This window comes from Cynocephalus volans, chromosome 14, assembly GCF_027409185.1.
Source record: "Cynocephalus volans isolate mCynVol1 chromosome 14, mCynVol1.pri, whole genome shotgun sequence".
Classification (NCBI taxonomy): Eukaryota; Metazoa; Chordata; class Mammalia; order Dermoptera; family Cynocephalidae; genus Cynocephalus; species Cynocephalus volans.
Window position 1 is genome coordinate 43,489,507 of NC_084473.1, and position 24,740 is coordinate 43,514,246.

Sequence of the window (24,740 nt, forward strand, 5' to 3'; positions counted from 1 at the left end):
GAAGGGAGGAAAACACCAAGGGAACCGCATGGCACAGCACTTGGCCAGCCTGCAGTGAGCACAATTTCAGTGGCACCCCTGCTCCTAGCAGCCTTCACCTCCTATCCCCCTGTAGGGAAGGACACCCCCCCACACAAGCAAGCATGGCCCTGGGCTTCCCTGACCCCTCCTGTCCACCGAGACCCTGCTCATGAACTGCTTTCCCCTGAGAACCCACGACCAGCCAAGTTTGGTCCCAGAGGTGTGAGCACTTTTCTTTTTAATGAGACTGAAGACCCCCAGAGGAATAAAGTTCTAGCAATGGCCTTTCTGACTCCCAGGGTCTTTTGAGTCACACTTATCTTTTCTGTCATAAAGGAAAGGAGCATAAGTCACTAACTCCTCCTGGATTTAGTTTTGTGTGGGGAGTTAGAGTTTTTGAGAAATATAAACAATGGAGGGAGAATCGGAGGAAGTGACAGGGTTGAGATTTCAGGCATCCGTAGCAGGACAGTGGGGCCTCCGTTGGCCACAGCAGAGGGCAGCTGACTGTGCCACCTGCAGAACATGCTGGGCCAAGGTGGCCACACAGGGCCTTCAGCTGGAGGGGCTTCTTCCCTGGGGAGAAGCAAGAGCAGGAAGCCAAGGGACGGTTTGTGTCTGGGGCCAGTGCAGGAGCAGGCAAAGAGGAGCAGGAGGCGGAGAGAAATGAGACCTTCCACCTTCTCTTGCCCCTCCCTGAAAAGTGTAGGAACCCTGAGCAAAATGCAAGGCTGTGCTTGATGTGCCTGCAAATGCTGATTCCTGCAACTTGAGACACAATAGAGGCGAGGCTCAGGCTGGTGTGGAGTCTTCTGAGTCTATCCCATTCATACAGAATTAGATTAGAGAAGGTGCTTCCTTTGACACAGCAAAGACTTTCCACGAGAGCGTTTGAGGGGTGGAATTGTGGGTATCTTATAAAGCTGGGGTTGGTGGCTGGCACTGGAAGAAGGCAACTGATGTGGAGGCAGGAAGGCAGGGGAGCACAACACATGTGGGGGGAGAGTGGCAGCTTTCACAGCAGGAGTTCTACCAAGTCCCCAAGCCTTAAAGAAGTCACTTACCTTCTTGCAGTTTCCATTGCCTTATTTTTGCAAGGTGGCAGGCAAGTGTGCTCTTCCTAGATCACAGCATTGTTCAGAATGTGACCATAGTTTGTAAACCACGAAGTGCTTTCCACAATGCAGAAGTGTTACTGTTGGCACTTTCACCGTTAGTATTGACATGTGATCATCGTGCCTGCCGGTGGGTCTCAGAAAAGCAACGCTGGATGCTAGAGCACCAGGGGGCATGTGACTTGGCGAGCCAGCAGCCAGCCCCCCAAGTGACGTAATATCTGCAAGTGAGCAGGGAGGACACCCAGCTCCCTCTCAATCAGTTTCCTCATGGAGAAAGTGAATGTAACTATATGAAAAACCTTCTACTTTTACACACATTCTCTGAGTCTTTCAAACAAGCCTACAAGCAGGAGTGTGTCATTCCAATGTGACAGATAAGGTAGCAGACCAGGGCCATGCCACAGTGAGGGATGAAAATCCAGGCCTTCTGTGTCCCAGCCCAGGATTCATCTTACTGCTCTCCCACCCAGCCAGAGCTGAGCCTTGCCCATACACAGTGGCCAGCATGTGGGACAGGGAAACCTGGTCCCACTGGCTCCCTGTTGGTTGGGCTCACTATTCATTCTGTAGTTCATGAACATTTGCTTAGAGCAGCACATTTTATGTGCTTTCTTTTTTGCAAGAAGTCCCAGCTGTGAGCGGAAACAAGGTCATGGATACAAGGCAGGCAGGTCCTAAAGTATTTCCTGCCCCACCTTTGCACTCTGGCCTAGATCCCTGACGATGGCTGGAGTTCAAGTCCAGATGCCAGCAAACTTATGAGCAAGGCCCCTCCTTCTCTCTGTGTGCAGGGGAATGGGCCTTCTTTGCAAGACCCCCCTAGCCCAGAGTGGTCGCTGAGGGAGGCCCAGGGTGGGGAACCCTATTCAGACAGGTAGGGTTCTTCTACGGGGCCAGGCCTGGGGTTTCCAGCCTTGGTTGGCACGGGAATTCTTACCCAGAAGACTAGATTTTATATAAGATCTTACACAGAACTCCAAAGTATAACATAGGCCACAAGGGAGCTGCAGTGATCTAGGCCACATGCCCTCATGGCCCTCACTAGCTGCACAGAGCCATGTGGGCTCTGGAGGTCCAGGTTATGCAACCAACGTGCCTTTCTTCCTGCTCCCAAACCCTCCCCCACTCAGCTGCTTCCCCTAGAAGACCGATCTTGCAAACGCATCATGCTTGTTGCAGGCCGGATGAGGCCCGTTGCTCTCAGCATGAATTCCAAACCTCTCTTCCTGGCATTCCAGGCTCTTTAAGGTTGGTTTCAACACACCCGTCTTGCCTCACCGTTCACTGAGACCCAATTCTCTGGTCTCTTCACATCCTTTTTCTTCTTCCATGTTGGCCTTTCCCTCCCTCCCACTTTCTCTCTTTATGGTCTAGCCAAACCTAACCTTCTATCCAAGCTTCTCTTGAGAGTCACTGCTTCCTGGAAGCCCTCACTGCCTACATCAGCTGTCCATGGTCTCCCCCTCTGAAACACAATAGCACACAGGGTCAGTGCCCTGTAAAGCAGCATCTATCTTTTAGGTGAATTTATCCGATTCATTGATGTTCATATGTGTCAGCCTGATCCCCCCAGCTGATCCCTATGGTGCATTCATGAAGGACAGCGGATAAGCTACTTCTTTCTTTCATAGCAGGCTCTAAGTAGTATGAAGTTCAGCACATTGTAGGGCTTCAGTAAGTAGCTACTGACTTTATTGAACTGCAGCAGTCTTGATATATGTAGCTTCCAGGGGTTACGGAAGCTCCTTCCTCATGCTGAGGAGGGTGGAGGCCCTGTTGGGGGTTGATCAGCATAAGAGAGAGCCCTTGGGCTGAGGTTGGTTGCAGGCAGGTCAAGCCTCCTCCAGGACTTTCTTTTCTGGAGATTTCCCTAGGATGTGCACATCTCACCAACTTAAGAAAACCATGGTGGGGTAAGTGAAGCATTCACTGTATGGTTCTGGCCTGTCTTTCAGGGATTTGAAACTGGACAACATTCTTCTGGATGCAGAAGGTCACTGTAAGCTGGCTGACTTCGGGATGTGCAAGGAAGGAATTCTGAATGGCGTGACGACCACCACGTTCTGTGGGACCCCTGACTACATAGCTCCTGAGGTGAGATCCGTGTGCAAAGGGCCACCTCTTCCTGGTGCCAGGGCTGAGGTTGTGGTCTAACCCCACGCCCTAAAGTCATCTAGTGGTGCTGGGGGAAGGCTCTGGGAAACCAAGATGATTCTGAGAAGAGAAGAAAGAGGAAGGTAAAAGGTTTGCTGATTTTTCCAAAAAGAAGTCATGGTGATGGGGGAGAGGATGGGTGAACTGAGAGGAATAGGCTATTCCCCAAATCTGGGCAAGTCCTCACTGAACATCAATCTCCTGTCCCAGTCCAACACCAACAATAAAACTAGCACCAAGATTAATTTGTTAACTGGTATCATTGTTTTCATGTCTTAAAAGTCAGAATGAAGGAGCATCACTGATAAAAGCACACAATAATGAACAAGGAGAGGAGGGTGTCCGTGCCTCATTATAAATAGAGACCAGAGGTGTTCCTTGTGAGCCTCACCAATGAGTTACCTTTCGTGAAAGCTGTTGGGACTTTTTACTCATCATAAAGTGTTTGCATTGAGTTCCTCCACATCAATCTTGCCCCGACTGAGAGATACCTAGTATGGTGTAGTTCAGATTGACAACATGACCTCTTACACGTACTTAATCAAAATGATCTTGATGGTTCTGAGACATGCAAGATGGGAAGAAAGTACCAATCCCCATTAAACGTTGCCCGTGGTAGATAAGTGTTAGTTAGCACATCTTACTGCATTTCCTTTCAATGGGCATTGTTTGAGCACCTGCTGGACACAAAGCAATGTGGGGATAAAGAATTGACTGGGACACTGGTCTCTCTCCTAAAGGAACTTTTGATCTAGAGGGGGTGACAGATAAGTAAACAACTAATTAAGCAGAATAAATAGGTATCCAAAACAAGATAGTGTCCTTGGGGATCAAGAAAGGCTTCTTGGAGCACCTGGTAATTGAATCAAGTTGTAAAGAGTAAGGATTTCCTTTGGCAGTAGGGCTGTGGAGGGCACTCCTGAAAACAACAAGGAGGATTGGAATGAGGGTAGGACAGGGAAGATCAGTATCCCCGGGCTCTGCATCCTTTCAGAGCAGGGTCTGTTTCTAATCTGAGTACTCCCAGGATCCAGGACACAAATCAGGCTCTTAGTAATAGTCCATTGAATGAATGAATGATAATCTGTGACATTTCAACATGAGTAAAGGCCAAGGGATGAAAACATCTTGGCCTTTTTTCAGGAAAGTTAAATAGTATAGCTAGAACATAGGACTTCTTAGTACTCATATTAATGAACGAGATTAGGATAAAGGACCAAGGAATGTAGGATCTGTGGACCCACTAAGGGTTCTGGTGGAGGAGGGTCCTGATCAGACCTGTCCCAGGAAGAAGACAGGGAACAGCAGTGCAGATCAGGAGGCAGAGAGAGAGGCACGGACAAGATAGGGAGGCCTGAAGAGGCTCTAGAGGTAAGAATGGTGAATAACAGGTAAATTCTCTGTGGAGCCTTTATCTTCTAAGAGACTGTGGAGCAGAGTACCAGTCTCTCTGCTAGTGAGTTCTCTTAGCAGGAATAGCAGGAATTCAGCCTTTAAGGAGAAATAAATGAAAGTGAGGGCCTTCAGTTGGCTGCTCCTTTTCCTTTCTTCCTCATTCAGTCTTTATCATCAGGATACTCACTTCCAGTCCCTCTGTGGGTTGGTGCCAGAGTCCTAGGGCTGACAGCCCATTGCAGTAGTTAAGGACCCAGCCCAAGACAAACATTCGCTTTACAAGGAACAAAACACCCACTCAGCTGTCATGAAAAGCAACCCATTGGTGAGACTTACAACGAATGACTCTGATCTCTGTATACAATGAAGCATGGAGGCAAGAAAGAGAGCACGCCGGGGGCCCTAAGACAGGAGCCAAAGGGTCAACCCCCTCCACCCGGATGCAAGAGACGGAGCTCGCCCGGAGTCCTAAGGCAGGAGCCGAGGGCCAGCCCAATCCGCCCGCATGGACGCAGAAAAGACACAGAGCACGCCCAGGGTCCTAAGGTGGCAGCCGAGGGCCAGCCCGCTCCACCCGCATGGACGCAGGAAAGACACAGAGCACGCCCGGGGTCCCCAGGGCCAGCCCGCTCTGCCCGCATGGACGCAGGAAAGACACAGAACACGCCCGGGGTCCTAAGGTAGCAGCCGAGGGCCAGCCCGCTCCACCCGATGGACGCAGGCAAGACACAGCGCACGCCCGGGGTCCCCAGGGCCAGCCCGCTCCACCCGCATGGACGCAGGAAAGACAGAGCATGCCCGGGGTCCTAAGGTAGCAGCCGAGGACCAGCCCACTCCACCCGATGGACGCAGGCAAGACACAGCGCACGCCCGGGGTCCCCAGGACCAGCCCGCTCCACCCGCATGGACGCAGGAAAGACACAGAACACGCCCGGGGTCCTAAGGTAGCAGCCGAGGGCCAGCCCGCTCCACCTGATGGACGCAGGCAAGACACAGCGCACGCCCGGGGTCCCCAGGGCCAGCCCGCTCCACCCGCATGGATGCAGGAAAGACACAGAGCACGCCCGGGGTCCTAAGGTAGCAGCCGAGGGCCAGCCCGCTCCGCCCGCATGGACGCAGGCAAGACACAGCGCACGCCCGGGGTCCCCAGGGCCAGCCCGCTCCACCCGCATGGGTGCAGGAAAGACACAGAGCACGCCCGGGGTCCTAAGGTAGCAGCCGAGGGCCAGCCCGCTCCACCCGATGGACGCAGGCAAGACACAGCGCACGCCCGGGGTCCCCAGGGCCAGCCCGCTCCACCCGCATGGACGCAGGCAAGACACAGAGCACGCCCGGGGTCCCCAGGGCCAGCCCGCTCCACCCGCATGGACGCAGGAAAGACACAGAGCACGCCCGGGGTCCTAAGGTAGCAGCCGAGGACCAGCCCGCTCCACCCGATGGACGCAGGCAAGACACAGCGCACGCCCGGGGTCCCCAGGGCCAGCCCGCTCCATCCGCATGGATGTAGGCAAGACACAGAGCACGGCCGGGGTCCCCAGGGTCAGCCGGCTCTGCCCGCATGGATGCAGGCAAAAAATCGAGCACTCCCGGGGTCCTAAGGTAGGAGCCGAGGGCACGCCCGCCCCACTCCCGGATGCAGGCAAGAAATCGAGTACTCCCGGGGTCCTTGGGCGGGAGCAGAGGGTAGTATCCCTTGCCGGGAAGCAGGCATATAGCACGTTGAAAATACCAGTTCCTCGTGGGAGTCCCACCACTGCCACCGCCACAGCCACGACTGCCGCAAAAGCAGCTCCGTGCCACAGCAGCAGCCACAGCTACCATGCAACGCAGGTGGCCTGCCAGACACGCCTAACTGCAGTGACACAAGGAGAGTCACCAGCGGAGACCAGAAAAAAGAGAGGAAGTCTCTCTCCTCAACGCCCACTCCAGCGTAATAGAAGAAGCAACTGCTCTACCATTCCCTGCTTTATTTCTGATTTTAGTAACTCTGTCTTCTCCCTTTTTTTCTTGGTCAGTCTAGATAAAGGTTTGCAAATTTTATCGACCTTTTTAAAGAATAATAATAATACTATTAAGCAGTCTACAAAGCATGATTGATGTAAATATTTTAATCAAACGTTAACTTTCCATAATTCTTTTAGGGTATAATAATCTTTATATATATTGTATAACTTGTTAAATATGTAACTATCATTCATTTTTTTTGACAGACTTTGTTATGGGAGATTGAAATCAAGTTCAAAACTCATTTCTCATTATGATCTAAGTTTTTTTCCTTACTTTATTTCTTTTCTGCATCTCTTATGACAGTTTTGAATTTTCTAATTCAGAAAGTTAAGAACATTTCTGTTTTCAAGAGTTCATCGTAATACATTTCTATATTATTAAATAAAATAAAATCATCAAACTCAAACAAGTAAAACAAAATAGATGAGGCATGGACACGGTTCCTTCCTGCGCTATCCTGTGTGCCCACCGTGCAGAATGACTGCTACACTAGAATGGCAAAGAATCCCTGGTCTTCTTACTATAGGCAAAGTAATGTGGCTAATAAAGGTATTGCTGCCTTTATCAAGGGCTACTGGGAAAATGAAATGAAGTTATGCCTCTAAAGCACTGAGCATGGTGCCCGACCCACAGTAAGTGCTGGCTAAGTGGTGGCTCTATCATTATCATCATTATTGGGTTGCATAATGGGGTGGGTAAAACAGTCCTGAGAATTGAAATTTGAGGCCAGACTTGACCAGTAATGCCCCCATGTGACCTCGATGAAGTCACAAAACGTTTTTGAGTCTCAATTCATCTTTCAAATGAGAATCATAATTCCTGCCCTACCCATCTCATCAAGCTGTTTTGAGAATCTAATGAGATTAGAGCATGGAATTGCTTCAGAGAGCATAAGCCTCTACTCAAATAGGAGAGGTTATGGGGCGTCGGGCTAACTCCGAAACCAGAGCCGCTTTCTCAGGCACTGGCTCTGCCCCAGGGCTTCTCTTCCCACCATGTGCCCTTGGCTCACCCCCATGACGCCCCCTCTCCTTTCTCCACACCTGGCGCCTGCTCCCAGGAAAAGCCACCAGCCCTGGACAACACTTCACATCATCAGGCCGGTGCCTGCTCTTCTCTTCTACCCCAGCTCTGGCCCACTCGAGTTGGCTGCCATGCCAGGTGCCCTCTCATGACTGCGAAGCCTTGCCCTTCTCACCAGCTCTATGCTGACAAGGTGCTTAGGAGGCAGATAATGAGGGCCAAGCCTAAAAGAGAATACAAAAGATGCCACCCCAAATGAGAAGGCTGTGGAGGGGCCTGGGGAACAGTGGGTAGGGCCGCTCTGCTGTTTCCACGGTGCACAGTCTGAGCACACACAGACCACCTGGAAGCCATCTTCTCACCACACCGAAGAGGCACAGATCCCAGCTGTCCCACCTCCCCAGGGCTCAAGTGGCCACCTTAGCATCCAGAGCCCCCAAGCCCGGGAGAGAAGGGAACATGTCCAGTGAGATGCACACAGTGGACACACATGCCAGCCTGTCATGAAGCACTGGCTGTCTCCTTAGTGATGGTATGGGATGGTCACCATGGTGGGCTCAAAGGAATGCTGGAGCCCTTACCTAGCATATCTACAAAGGCACTGGTGCTTTGTAGCTATCCTGGGGAGACAGCTGCCCGGGAGAAAATAACTGGAACCTAGTAGTATGTGGAAAGTGCCTGCAAATCTTAGGAACAGGCAGGGGTCTTAGGGCGTCAGAGGATGGCAAAAGAGCTGGGGAATTCCAGGAAAGCTTTCTGGAACAGATAGGTCATAACTATGATCTTGAAGGACAGAAACTGGTGGTACCATGGTGAGCCAGGTTGGGTGCTGGATTTTTTGAGGATGAGGGAGGAGCTGGCTTTAACTTTGGAACAGAGTAGAATCACCGGCTCCTCAGGACAGTGGAGCCTACTGCCCTGATCTTACAGATACCCTGCAATAAGCACTGGATCAAGAGATCAAAGGTGCTAACCAAACAGATTACCAGCACCAAATAATTTAGAGTGGGCTGCATTTTCTCACAGTCCTTTACATTCCAAATTCAGAAGATTTCTAAACCATGCATATTTTTACTATGTTCAAATGCTTCTATCCAAGTCTTTTTGTGTAATCCCAAGCAATCTGTAACCTCTAGAAGGGTATTCTGTGTAGACCACAAAAAAATCAGATACTTGAGTTCAGCTTCCTCTTCCCTGGCCACCTTGAAATCTGAGAACTAAATTGGAGTCTTGTCCTGGGTCTGAGAAGTCACCTGCCTGACGTGTCCTGCGAGCTGAAATGACCTTTGCCTTTTGGGGGGGGGTCTCGGAGTGTACCCCCATTAAGGACATGCACTCCGGCCTTGCTCCTCCTCAATACTCTTCACTTTTTGGAATTCTTTATAGAATTACAGACCTGGAGAGATCATCTCAGCCACTCTCATTTCTGAGCAGGACCATGCCTAATCACTCTCTGACTGATAAGAAGAGAAAATAATTGTGGAATGGGAATGTTGCTTCATGATCCCTTCCTTAGCACTGGGGACAGCTCATCTATTTCTCCTCTGAGCCCAACACACGTCATTGACTTGCTACATATTTTATATATATGTATAGGATATGTATTTGTACCTAACAGAAAAAAACTTGGATTTAATACCACCTTTCAATTGTATAGAGCTTTGTATTTTGTGATATGCTTTTAAAATGGTCCACCTTAATTTTGTAAGAGTAAGCTGAAAATCTTTTTTGTGTATGTGGTGTCTGGCTGGTACAGGGATTCAAACCCATGATCTTGGTGTTATCAGCACCACACTCTCCCAAGTAAGCTAAACAGCCAGCCAAAGCTGAAAATCTGAGCTTCATTTGATAAATGAGGAAGTCAAGTGACTGGTTCAAGGTCACCTAGAAAATTTAGCAGCAGACTTGGGATGGAATATAAATATCTGGAAGGCCTTCTATCTCCTAGTGTAACACAAGGCCATTGCTCCAGGAAAGTTAGGATAGGGGCAGTTATTTGCTTTCAAAAGGTTCTGCAGCTTCTTGACTTTAGGTAGAATTTTTATGGTACATTGAAATTATGATTCGGATTGTAAAACTTCAGTCCCCGGACACTGTTCTGCAGGAAGCTGAGGGCACATAGTATTCAGTAGCGTCGTGTGATGCATGCATTTAATCTCAGTGAATGCGACTCTCCACATTTGACCAGAAGAAAAAAAAAAAAGAGATAAAGAGAGGATAGATAAGACAAATGGCCATTGTCAGAGACAAAATGCATCAGACAATCAAGGAGATGATCTGATTCTGGCTATTGCAATAGGGAGAACATTCATTAATGAGGATGGCCTCAAAGAAAAGGAAGGGGACCTGGGGTTTTAAAGAGGCAGGTAAAGGAGGGATTCATCAGTGAGTCTTATGGATCATGAGGAACGATGGAGATGGGTCTTTTCTTGGTATATGTAAGAGCACAATGGTCCCTTGTGGGTAGAACACAGAAGGGTGGGGCAGAATTATTACCTGTCATTTTCTTTCCTGGAGCACAGTGCTCAGGTCAATTCAATGCTGTCAACATTTAAAGAAGATTGAGACTCAGCTCATCCTTCCACTCAAGCAGTGGGCACACCCCAGACCAAGTGCAAGACGGGAGACCTGAGCCTGCTGCATTCTCTGTCCCGCTTAGTCTGCACCTTGCTCCCGTGGCCTTGGTTTTAGTGTCAAAATGGGCATTTTTTTTTTTTAACATGGCCCTAAATGCAAGTCAGGAACTTGTCTGCTGCTCAAACAAACAGCGATTTGTTTCCTCTGGAGGACAGACTATGGACAGTGACTTTGGAGAGATGATAGTGGGCCCCTAATACAGTGCCTCCCAAAATTAATTTTCACTGAATTTGCTGATTTAGAACCTCACTGTATGTGACACAGGGCTTCATCTTGGAGGAACAAGCTGGAAATGCAGACGCAGGCTTCCCCACGGGCACTTGTGGCACGGGTGTTATTTGGGATGGGAGTCTTTGGTGGTCCCTGACATTGCCTGTTTCCTGAACAGATCCTGCAGGAGTTGGAGTACGGCCCCTCAGTGGACTGGTGGGCCCTGGGGGTGCTGATGTACGAGATGATGGCTGGGCAGCCCCCCTTTGAGGCTGACAATGAGGACGACCTATTTGAATCCATTCTCCATGATGACGTGCTATACCCGGTCTGGCTCAGCAAGGAGGCCGTCAGCATCCTGAAAGCTGTGAGTCAGGGCCCCTCCCCACGGCTCTGCTCCCCGCCTGCTCCCCCCATGCACACCAGCGTGTGCATACACCCACACTCACACACTCACACACACCCACACACTCACACATACCCTCACACTCATGTACACCCACACTTACACACACACTCATGCACACCCACACTCCATATATACTCAGGCACATGCCCACACTCACACATCCACACACACACTCATGCACACACCCCCCCACACACTTACACCCACACACACACACACACTTTTCTCACTTTCTCTCTCCTGCCTCTGCTCAAGACTGAATGGGAGGAGTCGAGGACAGTCACCTGGGAGTTCAGGCATAGTTTGGAGGACTGCTGCCTAGAACTGGGGCTCGGGACAAATTGCTCTTCTTGTGGGAAAGGGACAATACTTTGTGTTTCCTGAGATGGCATGCTGTGTACACTTGAGTCCTCCAGCATTCTGAGGACCCCTGAACTGTCATCACCTCTGCCACTCACTCTGAGTACTGGATGCTCCTTCTTATCTGCCACCAGTGGCCCATCCTCATCCGGGGCCTGTGCTGGGGAAGAGCAAGGAGGGGAGAGAGGGCACTGCCCCCAGTGTCCACGATAGCCCTGCTATGGCCCAATAGCCAATCAGAAAAGATCCTGCCCACTCAACACCCATGCAGCCATGCTGGACTCAGACATGTAATAGACAGACTGTCCCTTCCCCTATAAATAATCATCCCTCACGTGTGAGAACACTTTATGCTTTCTCAGCACAGCCACTTCTACAAGGTACTGCCACTTGTACTGTATCCAGTAAGTGACAGTACCTATCCCCTTTTGAAATCTGTGAAAGCTGAGGTGCAGGGATGTTAAGCAATCATTTTGCGCAAGGTCACTCTGCTGGACCGCGGCAAGACTGGATAACAGCCCAGGAACCTTGACTTCCAATCCTGGCTTCTTTCACCCATCAGAATGCCCCAAAGTTCAGTAGTTTACATGCCACTTTCACAAAATTTGCCTTATTCAGTTACCCTCTGTACCATGATTTGCTTTTCTTGTTAATTTCATTGACTCCTGATATTTACCTAATTATGTGTATCTTACAAAGAAATTTTATAACACTATTATAGATAGAAAACCAGTATCACCCACTGTGATTAATTAACATAAGTCATCATATGAAAAATTTTGAAAGACCTAAAATCATTTTGTGGGTGTCTGGGGACCCATGTACCATATTTTGGGAAATGCTACATCAGAACATGTTACTCTTTTGTGCAGTTCTTTTTTTCTCTTTACCTCCCTCCTTCCCTCCCCTAATTTTTTCTCCTACTTCCTCATCTGTTTCCTTTTCTCTCCCACTCTCCCTCCCTCCCTTCCATTCATTAATTAAATAAACTACTGTTTATTGAGTACTTCCAACGTGCCGGGCATTGTGCTAGATGCTCAGTAAGTATTGAACATACAGCCATCACCCTGCCTTGTGGAGCTCCCAATCCAGTGGGAGGTGAGCAATAAATAAAAAGTACATCCATATGTACTCACAATTGGGAGAAGAGCAGCAAAGGAAGCAAATAGGGTGTTTCATTCCTACATTCATTTATTCAACAAACATTTATTGAGCCTCTAGTATGTGCCAGGCGCTGGCAGTACAGTGAACAAAGTCTGTGCATACAGTCTCGCGACTTTGTATCACACTGAATAAAAATAAGTGCTGAAAAGACACAAAGGAGGGTAAGGAGACAAACAGGAAAAGAATGTTTTGGGGGTGCTGTAGAGTCTGGAAGGGCCTGTCCCATAAGGTGACATTGGAGCAGAAACCCGACCTAAGGGGAGTTTCAGGCAGGTGGCTACCAGGGGAAAGGGCATGTGGACAGAAGGAACAGCAAGTTCTGGAAAAAGTTTGGTGCCGTGGAGAAACTGAAAGAAGCTCAGGGGAGAATGGGGTGAAAGGAGGTTGGAGGGACAGATGGGGTATGATTATACACGGCTCCTTTGCCATCATGAGAGGTTGGACTCAGTTCTTAGTGCAGGGGAAGCCCTTGGAGATACTCCCCAGGCAGGGGAGTGACCTGCCTCTACACTTAGTACACTTAGAAGACAGCTGTGGCTACGGGGGAGAGCATGGCCTGGAGGGTGGGCCTCCCTCCAGCCTCCAGTGGCCTCTGGCTTTGTCTCCAGCCAGTGAGGAGGTCTTGGGGGTACTAATCTTACTTGGGGGTACTAGTTTATGCTACTTTCCAAATTAAGTGTGTGTTCTGGCCTGGGCCTCTTGCTGCAAGCTTGGGTTCTGCTACTTGTGGAAGTGACTCCTGTTGCACTTTCTGCTTTTGTTTCCTTGTCCCCCATCCCTCCTTGGAGCCTCAAAGCCCCATTCACTGGCTCAACTGAGCCCCTCTGTGGTAAGCCCTCTCCATCCTTGCTCTCTGGGACTTGGCCTTGGTCTCTTCTGGCATTCGGGTGGCTGCTCTTTTGCTGTCTCTCTCCCTGCTCCCTAAATGTGGACATTTTCAAGTGTTGGCTCAACAGCACTTTCTCAACAAGGCTTACTCTGTCCTGCCCCACCCGCTTTAAAAGTTAAAACTTCCTTATCCTGCTCAACTGATCCCTGGTCACATTTTCCACTTTTTAAAAAAAAATTTATTTTATTTTATCAATATACAATATAGTTGATTTTCGTGTCCCTTTACCAATTCCTCCCTCTCCCTCCTCCCTCTGCCCCCTCCCACCCATCAACATCATATCTGTTCACTTGTCTTAACAAATTCATGGGATTGTGATTGTTGTGTCTTCTTCCCCACCCCACCCCCATTTGTTTTTGTATTTATTTATTTATTTTCAGCTACCACAAATAAGTTAGGACATGTGGTCTTTCTCTTTCTGTGCCTGACTTATTTCACTTAATATAATTTTTTCTAAGTCCATCCATGTTGCTGTGAATGGTAGTATTTCATTCTTTTTTATAGCAGAGTAGTATTCCATTGTGTAGATGTACCATAGTTTCCTTATTCACTCATCTGATGATGGAATTCGGGCTGGTTCCAACTCTTGGCTATTGTAAAGAGTGCTGCTGCAATAAACATTGGGGAACAGGTATACCTTCGACTTGATGATTTCCATTCCTCTGGGTATATTCCCAGCAGTGGGATAGCTGGGTCATATGGTAGATCTATCTGTAATTGTTTGAGGAACCTCCATACCATTTTCCATAGAGGCTGCACCATTCTGCAGTCCCATCAACAGTGTAGGAGGGTTCCTTTTTCTCTACAACCTCTCCAGCACTTATCATTCTCAGTCTTTTGGATACTAGCCATCCTAACTGAGGTGAGATGGTATCTCAATGTGGTTTTTATTTGCATTTCTCGAATGCTGAGTTATGTTGAGCATTTTTTCATGTGTCTGTTGGCCATTCATATATCTTCCTTTGAGAAATGCCTATTCAGCTCCTTTGCCCATTTTTTAATTGGGTTATTTGGTTTTTTGCTGTAAAGTTGTTTGAGTTCCTTGTATATTCTGGATATTAATTCTTTATCAGATGTATATTTTGCAAGTATTTTCTCCTACTCTATTGATTGTCCTTTAACTCTGTTAATTGTTTCCCTTGCTGTGCAGAAGCTTTTTAGTTTGATATAATCACATTTGTTTATTTTTCCTTTGGTTGCCTGTGCTTTAGGGTCATATTCATGAAGTCTGTACCCAATCCTACTTCCTGGAGTGTTTCCCCTATGTTTTCTTTTAGGAGTTTTATTGTTTCACGGTGTATATTTAATTCTGCAATCCATTTTGAGTTGATTTTGATATATGGTGAGAGGTATAGATCTAGTTTCATTCTCCTGCATATGGATATCCAGTTTTCCCAGCACCATTTGCTGAAGAGGCAGTCTCTTCCCCAGTGTGTAGACTTGATGTCTTTGTCAAAAATCAGATGGCTGTAGGTGTATGGGTTGATTTCTGGATTCTCTATTCTATTCCATTGATCCATGTGTCTGTTTTTATGCCAGTACCATGCTATTTTGGTTATTATTGCTTTGTAGTATAGTTTAAAGTCAGGTAGTGTTGCACCTCCAGCTTTTTTTTTTTTTCCAGTATTTTTTTGCTCAGAATTGCTCTGGCTATGCATGGTCTTCTGTTATTCCATATAAATGTTAGGATAGTTTTTTCCATTTCAGAGAAAAATGTCATTGGAATTTTGATGGGAATTGAATTGAATTTGTGGATCACTTTGGGTAGTATGGACATTTTCACAATGTTAATTCTTCCAATCCAAGAGCGTGCAATATCTTTCCATCTTCTCATGTCCTCTTTAATTTCTCTCAACAGTGGTTTGTAGTTTTCTTTGTAGAGATTTTTCACATCCTTGGTTAACTTTATTCCTAAGTATTTTATTTTTTTGGTGGCTAGTGTAAATGGGCTAGCTTTCTTGACTTCTTTTTCTGCATGTTCACTGTTGGAGTTAGAAATGCTACCAATTTTTTTGTGTTGATTTTGCATCCTGCAACTTTACTGATATCATTTATCAACTCTAAGAGTTTTTTTGTAGAGGCTTTAGGCTATTTGATATATAGGATCATGTCATCTGCAAACAGGGACAGTTTGACTTCATCTTTTACAATCTGGATGCCCTTTATTTCCTTCTCTTCTCTGATTGCTCTGGCTAGTACTTCCAACACTGTGTTGAATAGGAGTGGTGAGAGTGGGCATCCTTGTCTAGCTCCTGTTCTTAAGGGAAAAGCTTTCAGCTTTTCCCTGTTCAGGAGGATATTGGCAGTGGGCTTATCATATATGGCTTGAGTTGTGCTGAGATACTTTCCCTCTAATCCTAACTTGTAGAGAGTCTTTATCATGAACAAATGTTGAATTTTGTCAAATGTTTTTTCACCACCTATAAAGATGATCATATGGTCTTTGTCTTTGATTTTATTGATGTGATGTATCACACTTATTGATTTGCATATGTTGAACCAACTTTGCATCCCTGGGATGAATCCCACTTGATCATGGTGTATAATTTTACATATGTGTTGCTGTATTCTGTTAGCTAGTATTTTATTGAGGATTTTTGCACCTATATTCATCAAGGATATTGGCCTGTAGTTTTCTTTTTTTGTTGTATCTTTGTCTGGTTTTGGTGTCAGGGTGATGTTTGTTTCATAGAATGAGTTTGGGAGAATGACCTCTGTTTCAATTTTTTGGAATACTTTGTAGAGAATCGGTATCAATTCCTCTTTGAAGGTTTGGTAGAATTCCGCAGTGAACCCATCTGGTTCCAGGCTTTTCTTTGTTGGGAGCCTTCTGATAACAGCTTCAATCTCTTTCCTTGTTATTGGTCTGTTCAGATTTTCTACATCTTCTTGGCTCAGTTTTGGTAGTTTGTGTGTGTCCATTTCCTCTAGATTTTCAAATTTGTTGGCATATAGTTGTTTATAGTAGACTCTAATGATTTCTTGTATTTCTGAGGTGTCAGTTGTAATATCACTTTTTTCATTTCTAATTTTTGTTATTTGGGTCTTCTCTCTTCTTTTTTTAGTTAGCCATGCTAATGGTTTGTCAATTTTATTTATCTTTTCAAAAAACCAACTTTTTGATTCATTGATCTTTTGTATCATTTTTTGGGTTTTAATTTCATTAAGTTCTGCTCTGATCTTGATTTCTTTCAGTCTGCTAACTTTGGGTTTGGATTGTTCTTGTTTTTCTAGTTCTTTAAGGTGAAGTGTTAGGTTGTTCACTTGCCATCTTTCCATTCTTCTGAAGTAAGCATTTAATGTGATAAACTTCCCCCTTAGTACTGCTTTTGCAGTATCCCACAGGTTTTGGTATGATATATTATTATTTTCATTAGTTTCAATGAATTTTTTGATTTCCTGTTTAATTTCTTCTTGGACCTATATGTCATTAAGTAGAATGCTGTTTAATTTCCATGTGTTTGTATGGTTTCCAGAGTTTCATTTGTTATTGTTTTCCAATTTTAATCCGTTGTGATCTGAAAAAAATACATGAGATAATTTTAATTTTTTTGAATCTGTTGAGACTTGATTTATGACCTAACATATGATCTGTCTTGGAGAGTGTTCCATGTGCTGGTAAGAAGAATGAATATTCTGAGGTTGGATGGAATGTTCTGTAGATATCTGCCAAGTCCAATTGGTCTAAAGTGTTGTTTAGATCTTGTGTTTCTCTGCTGGTTCTTTGCCTAGATGATCTGTCCAATATTGAGAGTGGGGTGTTCAGGTCCCCTGCTATTATGGTACTAGTGTCCATCTCATTCTTTAGGTCTAATAGTGTTTGCTTTATAAATCTGGCTGCTCTGACCTTGGGTGCATATATATTTGTGATTGTTATGTCTTCTTGATGGATAAATCCTTTATCATTATATTGTGGCCTTCTTTATCTCTTTTTATAGTCTTTGATTTAAAGTATATTTTATTAGATATAAGAATAGCTACTCTGGCTTATTTTTCATTTCTATTTCCATGGTATATCTTTTTCCATCCTTTAACTCTTAGTCTATGTGTGTCTTTACAGGTGAGGTGAGTCTCTTGAAGGCAGCATATAATTGGGTCCACCTTTTTAATCCAGTCAGTCTGTGTCTTTTGAGTGGGGAATTTAATCCTTTTACATTAAGAGTTGTTACTGAAAGATGTTGATTTACTCCTACCATTTTATTGATTTTTGTTTGTGTGTCTTAAGTATCTTTTGTTCCTTTCTTTCTGATTTACTGTTTGTCTTCTGTATTTGTTGGTTTCTTGGGGTGGTAGATAAACTTTTTTTTCTCTTTATTGTTAGCATTTTTATTTTACTAGTGAGTTTTGTTTTTTCTTGAGTATTTATGGCAGCAGTGGTTGTTTTTCAGACACCAAACCCAGTACTTCCTTGAGAATTTCTTGTAAAGCTGGTCATGTGGTAGTGAACTCCCGCAGTTTTTATTTGTCTGAGAAATATTCTATTTGTCCTTCATTTCAGAAGGATAGCCTTGCTGGCTAAAGTATTCTTGGCTGGCAATCTTTGTCTTTTAGTATTTTGAATATATCATCCCATCCTTTTCTGTTTTTAGGGTTTCTGATGAAAAGTTGGATTGGGGCTCCCTTATGGGTGACTTGATGCTTCTCTCTGGCAGCTTTTAAGATTCTCTCTTTGTCTTTGAGTTTTGTCAATTTGACTATAACATGTCTTAGTGAGGACCTTTTTGGGTTGAATATGTTTGGGGATCTTTGAGCCTCCTTAATCTGAAGATCTCTGTCTTTCCCTATACCTTGGAAGTTTTCTGCCATTATTTCATCGAATATGTTTTCAATGCCATTTCCTTTTTCTTTCCTTTCTGGAATACCCATGATTTGCATATTTGAGTGCTTAAGGTTGTTTGTTATCTCTCTTAGATTTTCTTCAATGTTTTTAATTCTCTTTTCTTTTTTTTTTTTTTGTCCACTTGTGTTTTTTCAAACAGCCCATCTTCAAGGTCAGAAATTCTCTCTTCTGCTTGTTCTAGCCTGCTGGTTAAACTCTCTGTTGTGCTTTTTATTTCATTGAATGAATTCTTTAGCTCTGCAAGCTCTGCTACATTCTTTTTCAGGGCATTGATTTCTTTGTATATTTCTTCTTTCAGGTCTGTATACTTTTTCTCATTTCATTGTGTTGTCTAACTGAGTTTTCTTGTATATCATTTAGTATCCTTAGAATTGTTGCTCAAAATTCCTTGCCAGTCATTTCAAGGACTTCCTATTCTATAGGATCTAGAGCTTGAGAATTATTATTATCCTTTTGTGGTGGTGTACTTTATTGATTTTTCATATTTCTGGTATCTTTCCTTTGGTGTTTAGCCATTGTGGCAAGGGATTTCATGGTCCACTTCTTCGATCGTAATGTCTGGCTAGGATCCTGCAGGGACTGCCAATTTGACATAGCTGCCTTGGTGCTTCTGGGCAGGAGGCTTGGGCCTCTCTGGGCCATGGGGACTGGCCTGGGCTGGGAGTCCCGCAGCAGCATCTACCTATTCTGAAGTGGGTGGCTTGGGGCCTTGTGGGCCTGGTGTCTTTAGGGCCTCTCTGGGAGGTGTGCACTGGCCTGGGCTGGGAATCCCACGGCGGTGCCTACCTCCTTTGGCATGGGTGCTTTGGGGTGTGTAGGCCTGGCAGCTCTCGGGCCTCTCTCAGCATTTTCCACTTTCTAACATATTACACAAATTATGTACTATGTTTATTGTCTGTTTCCTTCCACAAGCATGTAAGCTCTGGGAGGGCAGGAATTTTTGTCAGTTTATCTCACAGATGCATTCTGAGGTCTGAGAACAGCGCCTGGCCATTGCAGGTGCTAAAGAGTATTTGTTGAAAAATTTAATGCAACATCTTAGTGTTCCACTCTTTACTTTTCAGCACAGACTGCACTTTTAATGCCTATAAGAGCCAAGGAGATAACATGCAAAGTGAACTGGCTAGGAGGGGACAGAGTAAACTGGACAGCCTACACCTGTATCAAGGGGTGTCCCCTCCTGGGCTCCAGCTGATTGTTACCCTGTAGGGATGAAGACTTCATCTCCTCAGATTCAGCTTTACAAACAAAGCCTGAAATCCAGATTTCTATGTAAAATCTCTCAGTGTGAAATGGTTATAACTAGTTCAATTAGAAGGATTGTGAGAGCCAAGAAAACCCCCTGCATGGGTCACCCTTGGCCCTTTTCTTGGCCTATGCTCTGCACCAACATCAGTTAATCCTGCGGCTCAGGATGGACATCCCCAGCCAGACCTGTCTCCCATCCTCCAGGTTCTATTTCCAGTTCTGTACTCAGTGCCTCCATTTGGCTGTCCAGTGGCCCCTCACATTCAATGTACCCCAAAACTGAGCTCCTGATCCTCCCCTTCAAATCTGCTTGCCCCCAGGTTCCCTGGCTCAGTAAATGGCACCCTGCCCTCCTGCCTTCACAGGCCAGAAATGTGGTCACTCTACCTGCCATCTCCCTCTCTCCCCCCACACCCAGTCAATCAGTGAGTCCTTCCTCCCTCCTAACATTTTCCACTTTTGACACTTTTCTCCAGCCCTGCCACCACCAGCCTGGTCCAAGCCACCAGTACTTCTCCTTGGTGGACTGCAGGACCTCCTAACAGGACTCCCCCTCTGTCTCCTTGTCATCTCTGAACTTCAGCCAGAGATCTTATAAATCTTGTCAACCAAATCTGGCCATCTCATGGCTCATGACCTACATAAGACTCCTCAGTGCACATTGTGGTTAGATAACCGCATATCTTGAATGCAGCCTCCAAGGTCCCACATGGGGCCATGTCTGCCCCTCAACCATCCCCCTCGCTGGCCCAGCTCTGGCCATATGGGCCCATGTCTGGGTCCTGGAATGCGCCTGTGCTTTCCTGCTCAGGCCTTAGTGCACAGGGCTCCTTCTCCCCGAACATCCTCCATCCTCCCCCTTCTGCCTAGGGACTTCTCGTTCCTCTTTCAGGCCTCAGCCCAAATCGTGCTTCCTTGGGGAAGCCTTTGTCACCTTCCCTGCCAAGACGTAATGTCCCCAATGTACCCTCATAGCTGCTGCACTTTTCTCGTGTCATTCAGCACAATTTCAATTCACTGATTCTCTTGGGTAGTTATTTGTGTCTTCTCAGCCTCCCTTACTCTTCTACATGCTCCATGACAGCAAGGACCATGTCTCTCATGCCATCACGGTGTCCCCATCACTCCTGACAGCACATGGTGTAGATGGAGACTAACATACATTCAGAAGAAGGACAGGGGGCTGTTCATGGGCCAATCCTGAGCACCTGCCAGGCCAGGTGCTTAGCTGGGCTCTCAGCGTCCACAAGTGACTCTCCTGGCCAGACTTCTCTCTTCCATTTTTACTTTCCTACAGGAAAGCAGAGGCTTTTTTAGGGAGGGTGCATCACCCAGTGGGAAGGAATCTTGCTTAGGGGAACTCAATTATCTAACCTTTCTTTCTTTTTTATTACTTCATTTTTTTTATTATAAGCATATTTGTCATTACAAATTGTAATCCTTCCCCATGCCCTTCACCCAACCTATCACCCCCCAACCTCTCTCTCTCCCTCCTCCCCATCACTAGTATCCTTAGATTTGATCTCTCCCTCTGAAAGTTCAGTGCACTACTGTGGTCTTGTCTGTCCGTCCTTCCTTCCTTCCTTCCTTCCTTCCTTCCTTCCTTCCTTCCTTCCTTCCTTCCTTCCTTCCTTCCTTCCTTTCCTCCCTCCCTCCCTCCTTCCCTCCCTCTCTCCCAGTTATGAGTGAGAACATGTGGTATTTCTCTTTCTGTGCCTGGCTTATTTCACTCAACACAATTTTCTCCAGGCTCATCCATGTTGCTGCAAATGGCAGAATTTCATTCTTTTTTATGGCTGAGTAGTATTCCATTGTATATATACCACATTTTCCTTATCCAGTCATCCACAATGGACATAGATTGGTTCCAATAGTTTGGTTATTATAAACAGAGCTGCACCAATCATCAGGGAAATGCAAATAAATTTTCAAATTAAATTGTTTTCTAGCTTACATATTAAGGCTTTATTTCATTATTTACTTGCTTGTTTGAATAGGTAATACATTCACATGGTTTTTTAAAAAGCACAGAGTTCAAACGGGACACAGTGAAAGGTCTCTTTCTCATCCTTGGTCCCATCTGACCAGTTCCCACACCCTCAATCCCATGCGTAAACTCTGTTTTTAGCTTTTCATATATCCTTTCAGAATTTCTTTAGGTATATACAAGCAAATACAACTATAAATTCTTATTTCTTTACCTTTTTTATACAAACGTGAGAATGCTGTACTTGTATTTCATTTTCCTCTCAATAGTGTATCTTGCTTTTTCCACTCAGTTCTGTATCTCGACAGACATGTATGTGTCCATTGGTTCTACCTCTACTTGCACCTTGGAGCTGCCATGTGGGGGCATCTCTGAACCACCACCACCCTACTTGGGTAACTGACTAGGGGTAGAAGCAGGAGCCTTTGCCCCCTCTATTTCCCAGAGCCATGTCTCATCCCATGTCAGTTGAGTGGCTGAGGAAAAAACCTCCAGCACCTGAGGCAGCCAGAACACCATGCCAGCAGAGCTGGCTGTGGTCCCAGGCCCTGACACCACCCCAGCATACCTTCCTGGGAGTCCCCCTGACTGCACACTGGCTGAGCCCTTTCATTTTGGATGACCTGGAACACCAATTCTCAACTAGGGGCAATTTTGCATACATATACACACATTCCTGCCCTAATTCAGCAATGTCTGGAGATATTTTTGATTGTCACAGCTATAGGTGGGGAGATTGCTGTTGGCCTATAGCAGGTAGAGGCCATGGAAGCTGCTAATGCACTGGACAGTCTATATGACAAAGAAGTGTCCGTCCCAAAATGTCAATAGCACCAAGGCTGAAGAAATTTGACCTACAGAGACTCAGAAGTTAGAGGTCGTGCCTGTATTAGCTGGTTAGGAGGTTGAAGTTCATGAGAAGAGCACCTTCTTTCTGAGGAGAGCCTCTGTCTCCAGGGCTGCCCCCTGAGATGTTCAGACCTACATATTTATTCCTAGTGCTGAGGCTTTTCCTCCCAGAAGAGGGAGGACAGGAGGAGCTAAGGAAGTGAGGAGGAGTATTTTACTCCCTGTGCTTTGGAGCACCTCACTTCCTCACATTGTCACTTGATTGTAGGACCAGGCTAGGTTTTCCATGACTCTGGCCACTGAGCTGTGTCTCAGAGGCTGCTGCCTATATAAAGATGGTACAGAACTCTAGAGAAGGCCTTTTGCACCATAGAGTCATGCAGTGCACAGCTGTGCAGCAGTAAGTGACGGTCCTGGTGCCTCTCTTCCTCACACGGCCCTGAGGCCCAGGCTTCAGCCTCCTGTTCAGTCGTTACAGTTTATGGAGTGCACAGTAGGAGCCAGGCACTGAGCCAGGGGCTGAGACTGATTCCCAAACCACAGAGCTCATCAAGGGAAAGCGATCTTTAGACGAATTATCATTTAAATATATGAGAAACATGGGGTCCAAGGTATCAAAAGAGGGGACATGTGGGGAGGCTGCACACAGAAGGCAGCATTTTGACTGGTTCTTAAAGGATACTGAGGGTCTGGAGAGGGGCATTCAACCAGAGGGAATAGAGGCTGCAAAAGCCTGGCAAGTAGACAGGGCTCAGACTGAGAAGTTCGTGTGTACCACACTAAGGAGTGTGGATTTATCATGTGGGCCGCCCGAGGTGTTTAAGCAGGGGCAACCTCACGGACTCGTAGATTAGAAAGGTGAAACGCATTGGTGCCATTCCTGTCTCGCCTCCACTTACCACCCTTCTTCACCCCTTATCTGTGGCTCTCCCACTCCGGTAGCATTTAGCCTTTGCCCCTGTGCTTTGCCTTCAAGGACACCAGGCAAGAGATAGCAGGAGGTTCTCTCTGCCTGTGGAGCCTCTGTCAGTAATCCTATCTCATGTCCTCATCCCTGCAGTTCATGACCAAGAACCCCCATAAGCGTCTGGGCTGCGTGGCTGCGCAGAATGGCGAGGACGCCATCAAGCAGCACCCGTTCTTCAAGGAGATTGACTGGGTGCTCCTGGAGCAGAAGAAAATCAAGCCGCCCTTCAAGCCACGAATTGTAAGTTGGGCCCCGAGCACATGCCATACCGTGGGGCAGACCTGGGCACTCGTGCGGCAGGCCTTGTGTGTCCTTGGTGACCCACAAGCGTGGTCTTGGGGCACGTTTACAGCCAAAGTGACAAAGGCAGAAGGTGGCCAGGACTCTCCGTAAGAGAAGGTTCTCAGGCCCTGAGCATTTTACTGTAGAAAATATGTACTGATGTAGCTGTCAAAAGCAGTAACCAAGATGGTGATTTATATGGGCCACAGAAAAACACTTTTTATTTTAATAGAGCTATTTATTTTGATCAAAAGTTACAAATGGTACTAGTTTTTGATGTATGGTAGAGATGTAAGGTTTCTATATAGATAAATGGGTTTGTTTTTAGTTAGTTCATTTAAAGAAAAATATTAACTAAATAATAGTTATGGTCATTATGTGGGACTAGCACAGAGCGTGAAGCTGGGCCCCAGTGACTGAGAGCTGAGAAGGACTGTCCCTGTGGGAACCCTTGGAGAGGACTAATCTGTAGGAGGTCGTTTCCCTAGTCCTTTTCAGAGATTTCCTCTTTCTTCTCTGCCCCACAATCCCTCTGCTTTCTCTCAGCCTCAGATCTTAGGCCTGTTGTGGTGCCAGTGGGAGGTGGGGTGTGATAAAGGGTGTTTGAAGCTCAGAGGTTGGCAGGAGGACGAGAACTGCAGTCTGGGCTTGACTCAGAGAACAAAGGCCATGTCCTGGCAGTGGCCTTCTGCTGGAATGGGGAGAGGGTTGGTGGTATGCTCCTTAAAGTGTGTGTGTATCTGTCTGTCTGTCTGTGTGTGTAGGGGATATCTTAATTCTCTTGCTTTTATAGCCCAATGAGGCAATTGATGGTTCAGACTGAAAGTGTGTGGCCAACTGGCAGGCTTACTGGGGGGTGAGGGGGTGTGTAATTTAAGACTTTATTGGGCAGGAGCCCCAGGGCTGTGGGGCTGGGGTCCTGTGCAGGAAAGAGCTGAGATTATCCACTCAGCCCTCGGCCACCCTGCATCCTGTCAGATGAGCCCTCTTCCCCACCTCCAAGTACAGAAAAGGCCCCCTGTGCTTTGTGAGTCATCACAGAGGAATTCCATTCTATTCGAGGTTTTCTGGGGAGCCGTTGTTGGCAATAATGTGACTTGTAGAAAGGTTCCATGGGGTTGTGGGGTAAACGCTCAGCTGATGGGCATGGTCCAGGCCTCAGCGAGACATGGAAGGTTGA

The 24,740-nt window shown here is 46.4% G+C and overlaps 1 protein-coding gene across 1 annotated transcript in view; it reads left to right on the top strand.

Annotated features, from left to right (window-relative positions):
- Positions 1–24,740, top strand: part of PRKCE (protein kinase C epsilon) — a 505,249-nt gene that overhangs the window by 456,784 nt on the left and 23,725 nt on the right. The window contains exons 13-15 of the mRNA XM_063077698.1: positions 3,095–3,233; positions 10,744–10,932; positions 23,372–23,518. Coding sequence (XP_062933768.1) covers positions 3,095–3,233; positions 10,744–10,932; positions 23,372–23,518 — 475 coding nt within the window. The remainder of the gene's footprint in view (positions 1–3,094; positions 3,234–10,743; positions 10,933–23,371; positions 23,519–24,740) is intronic.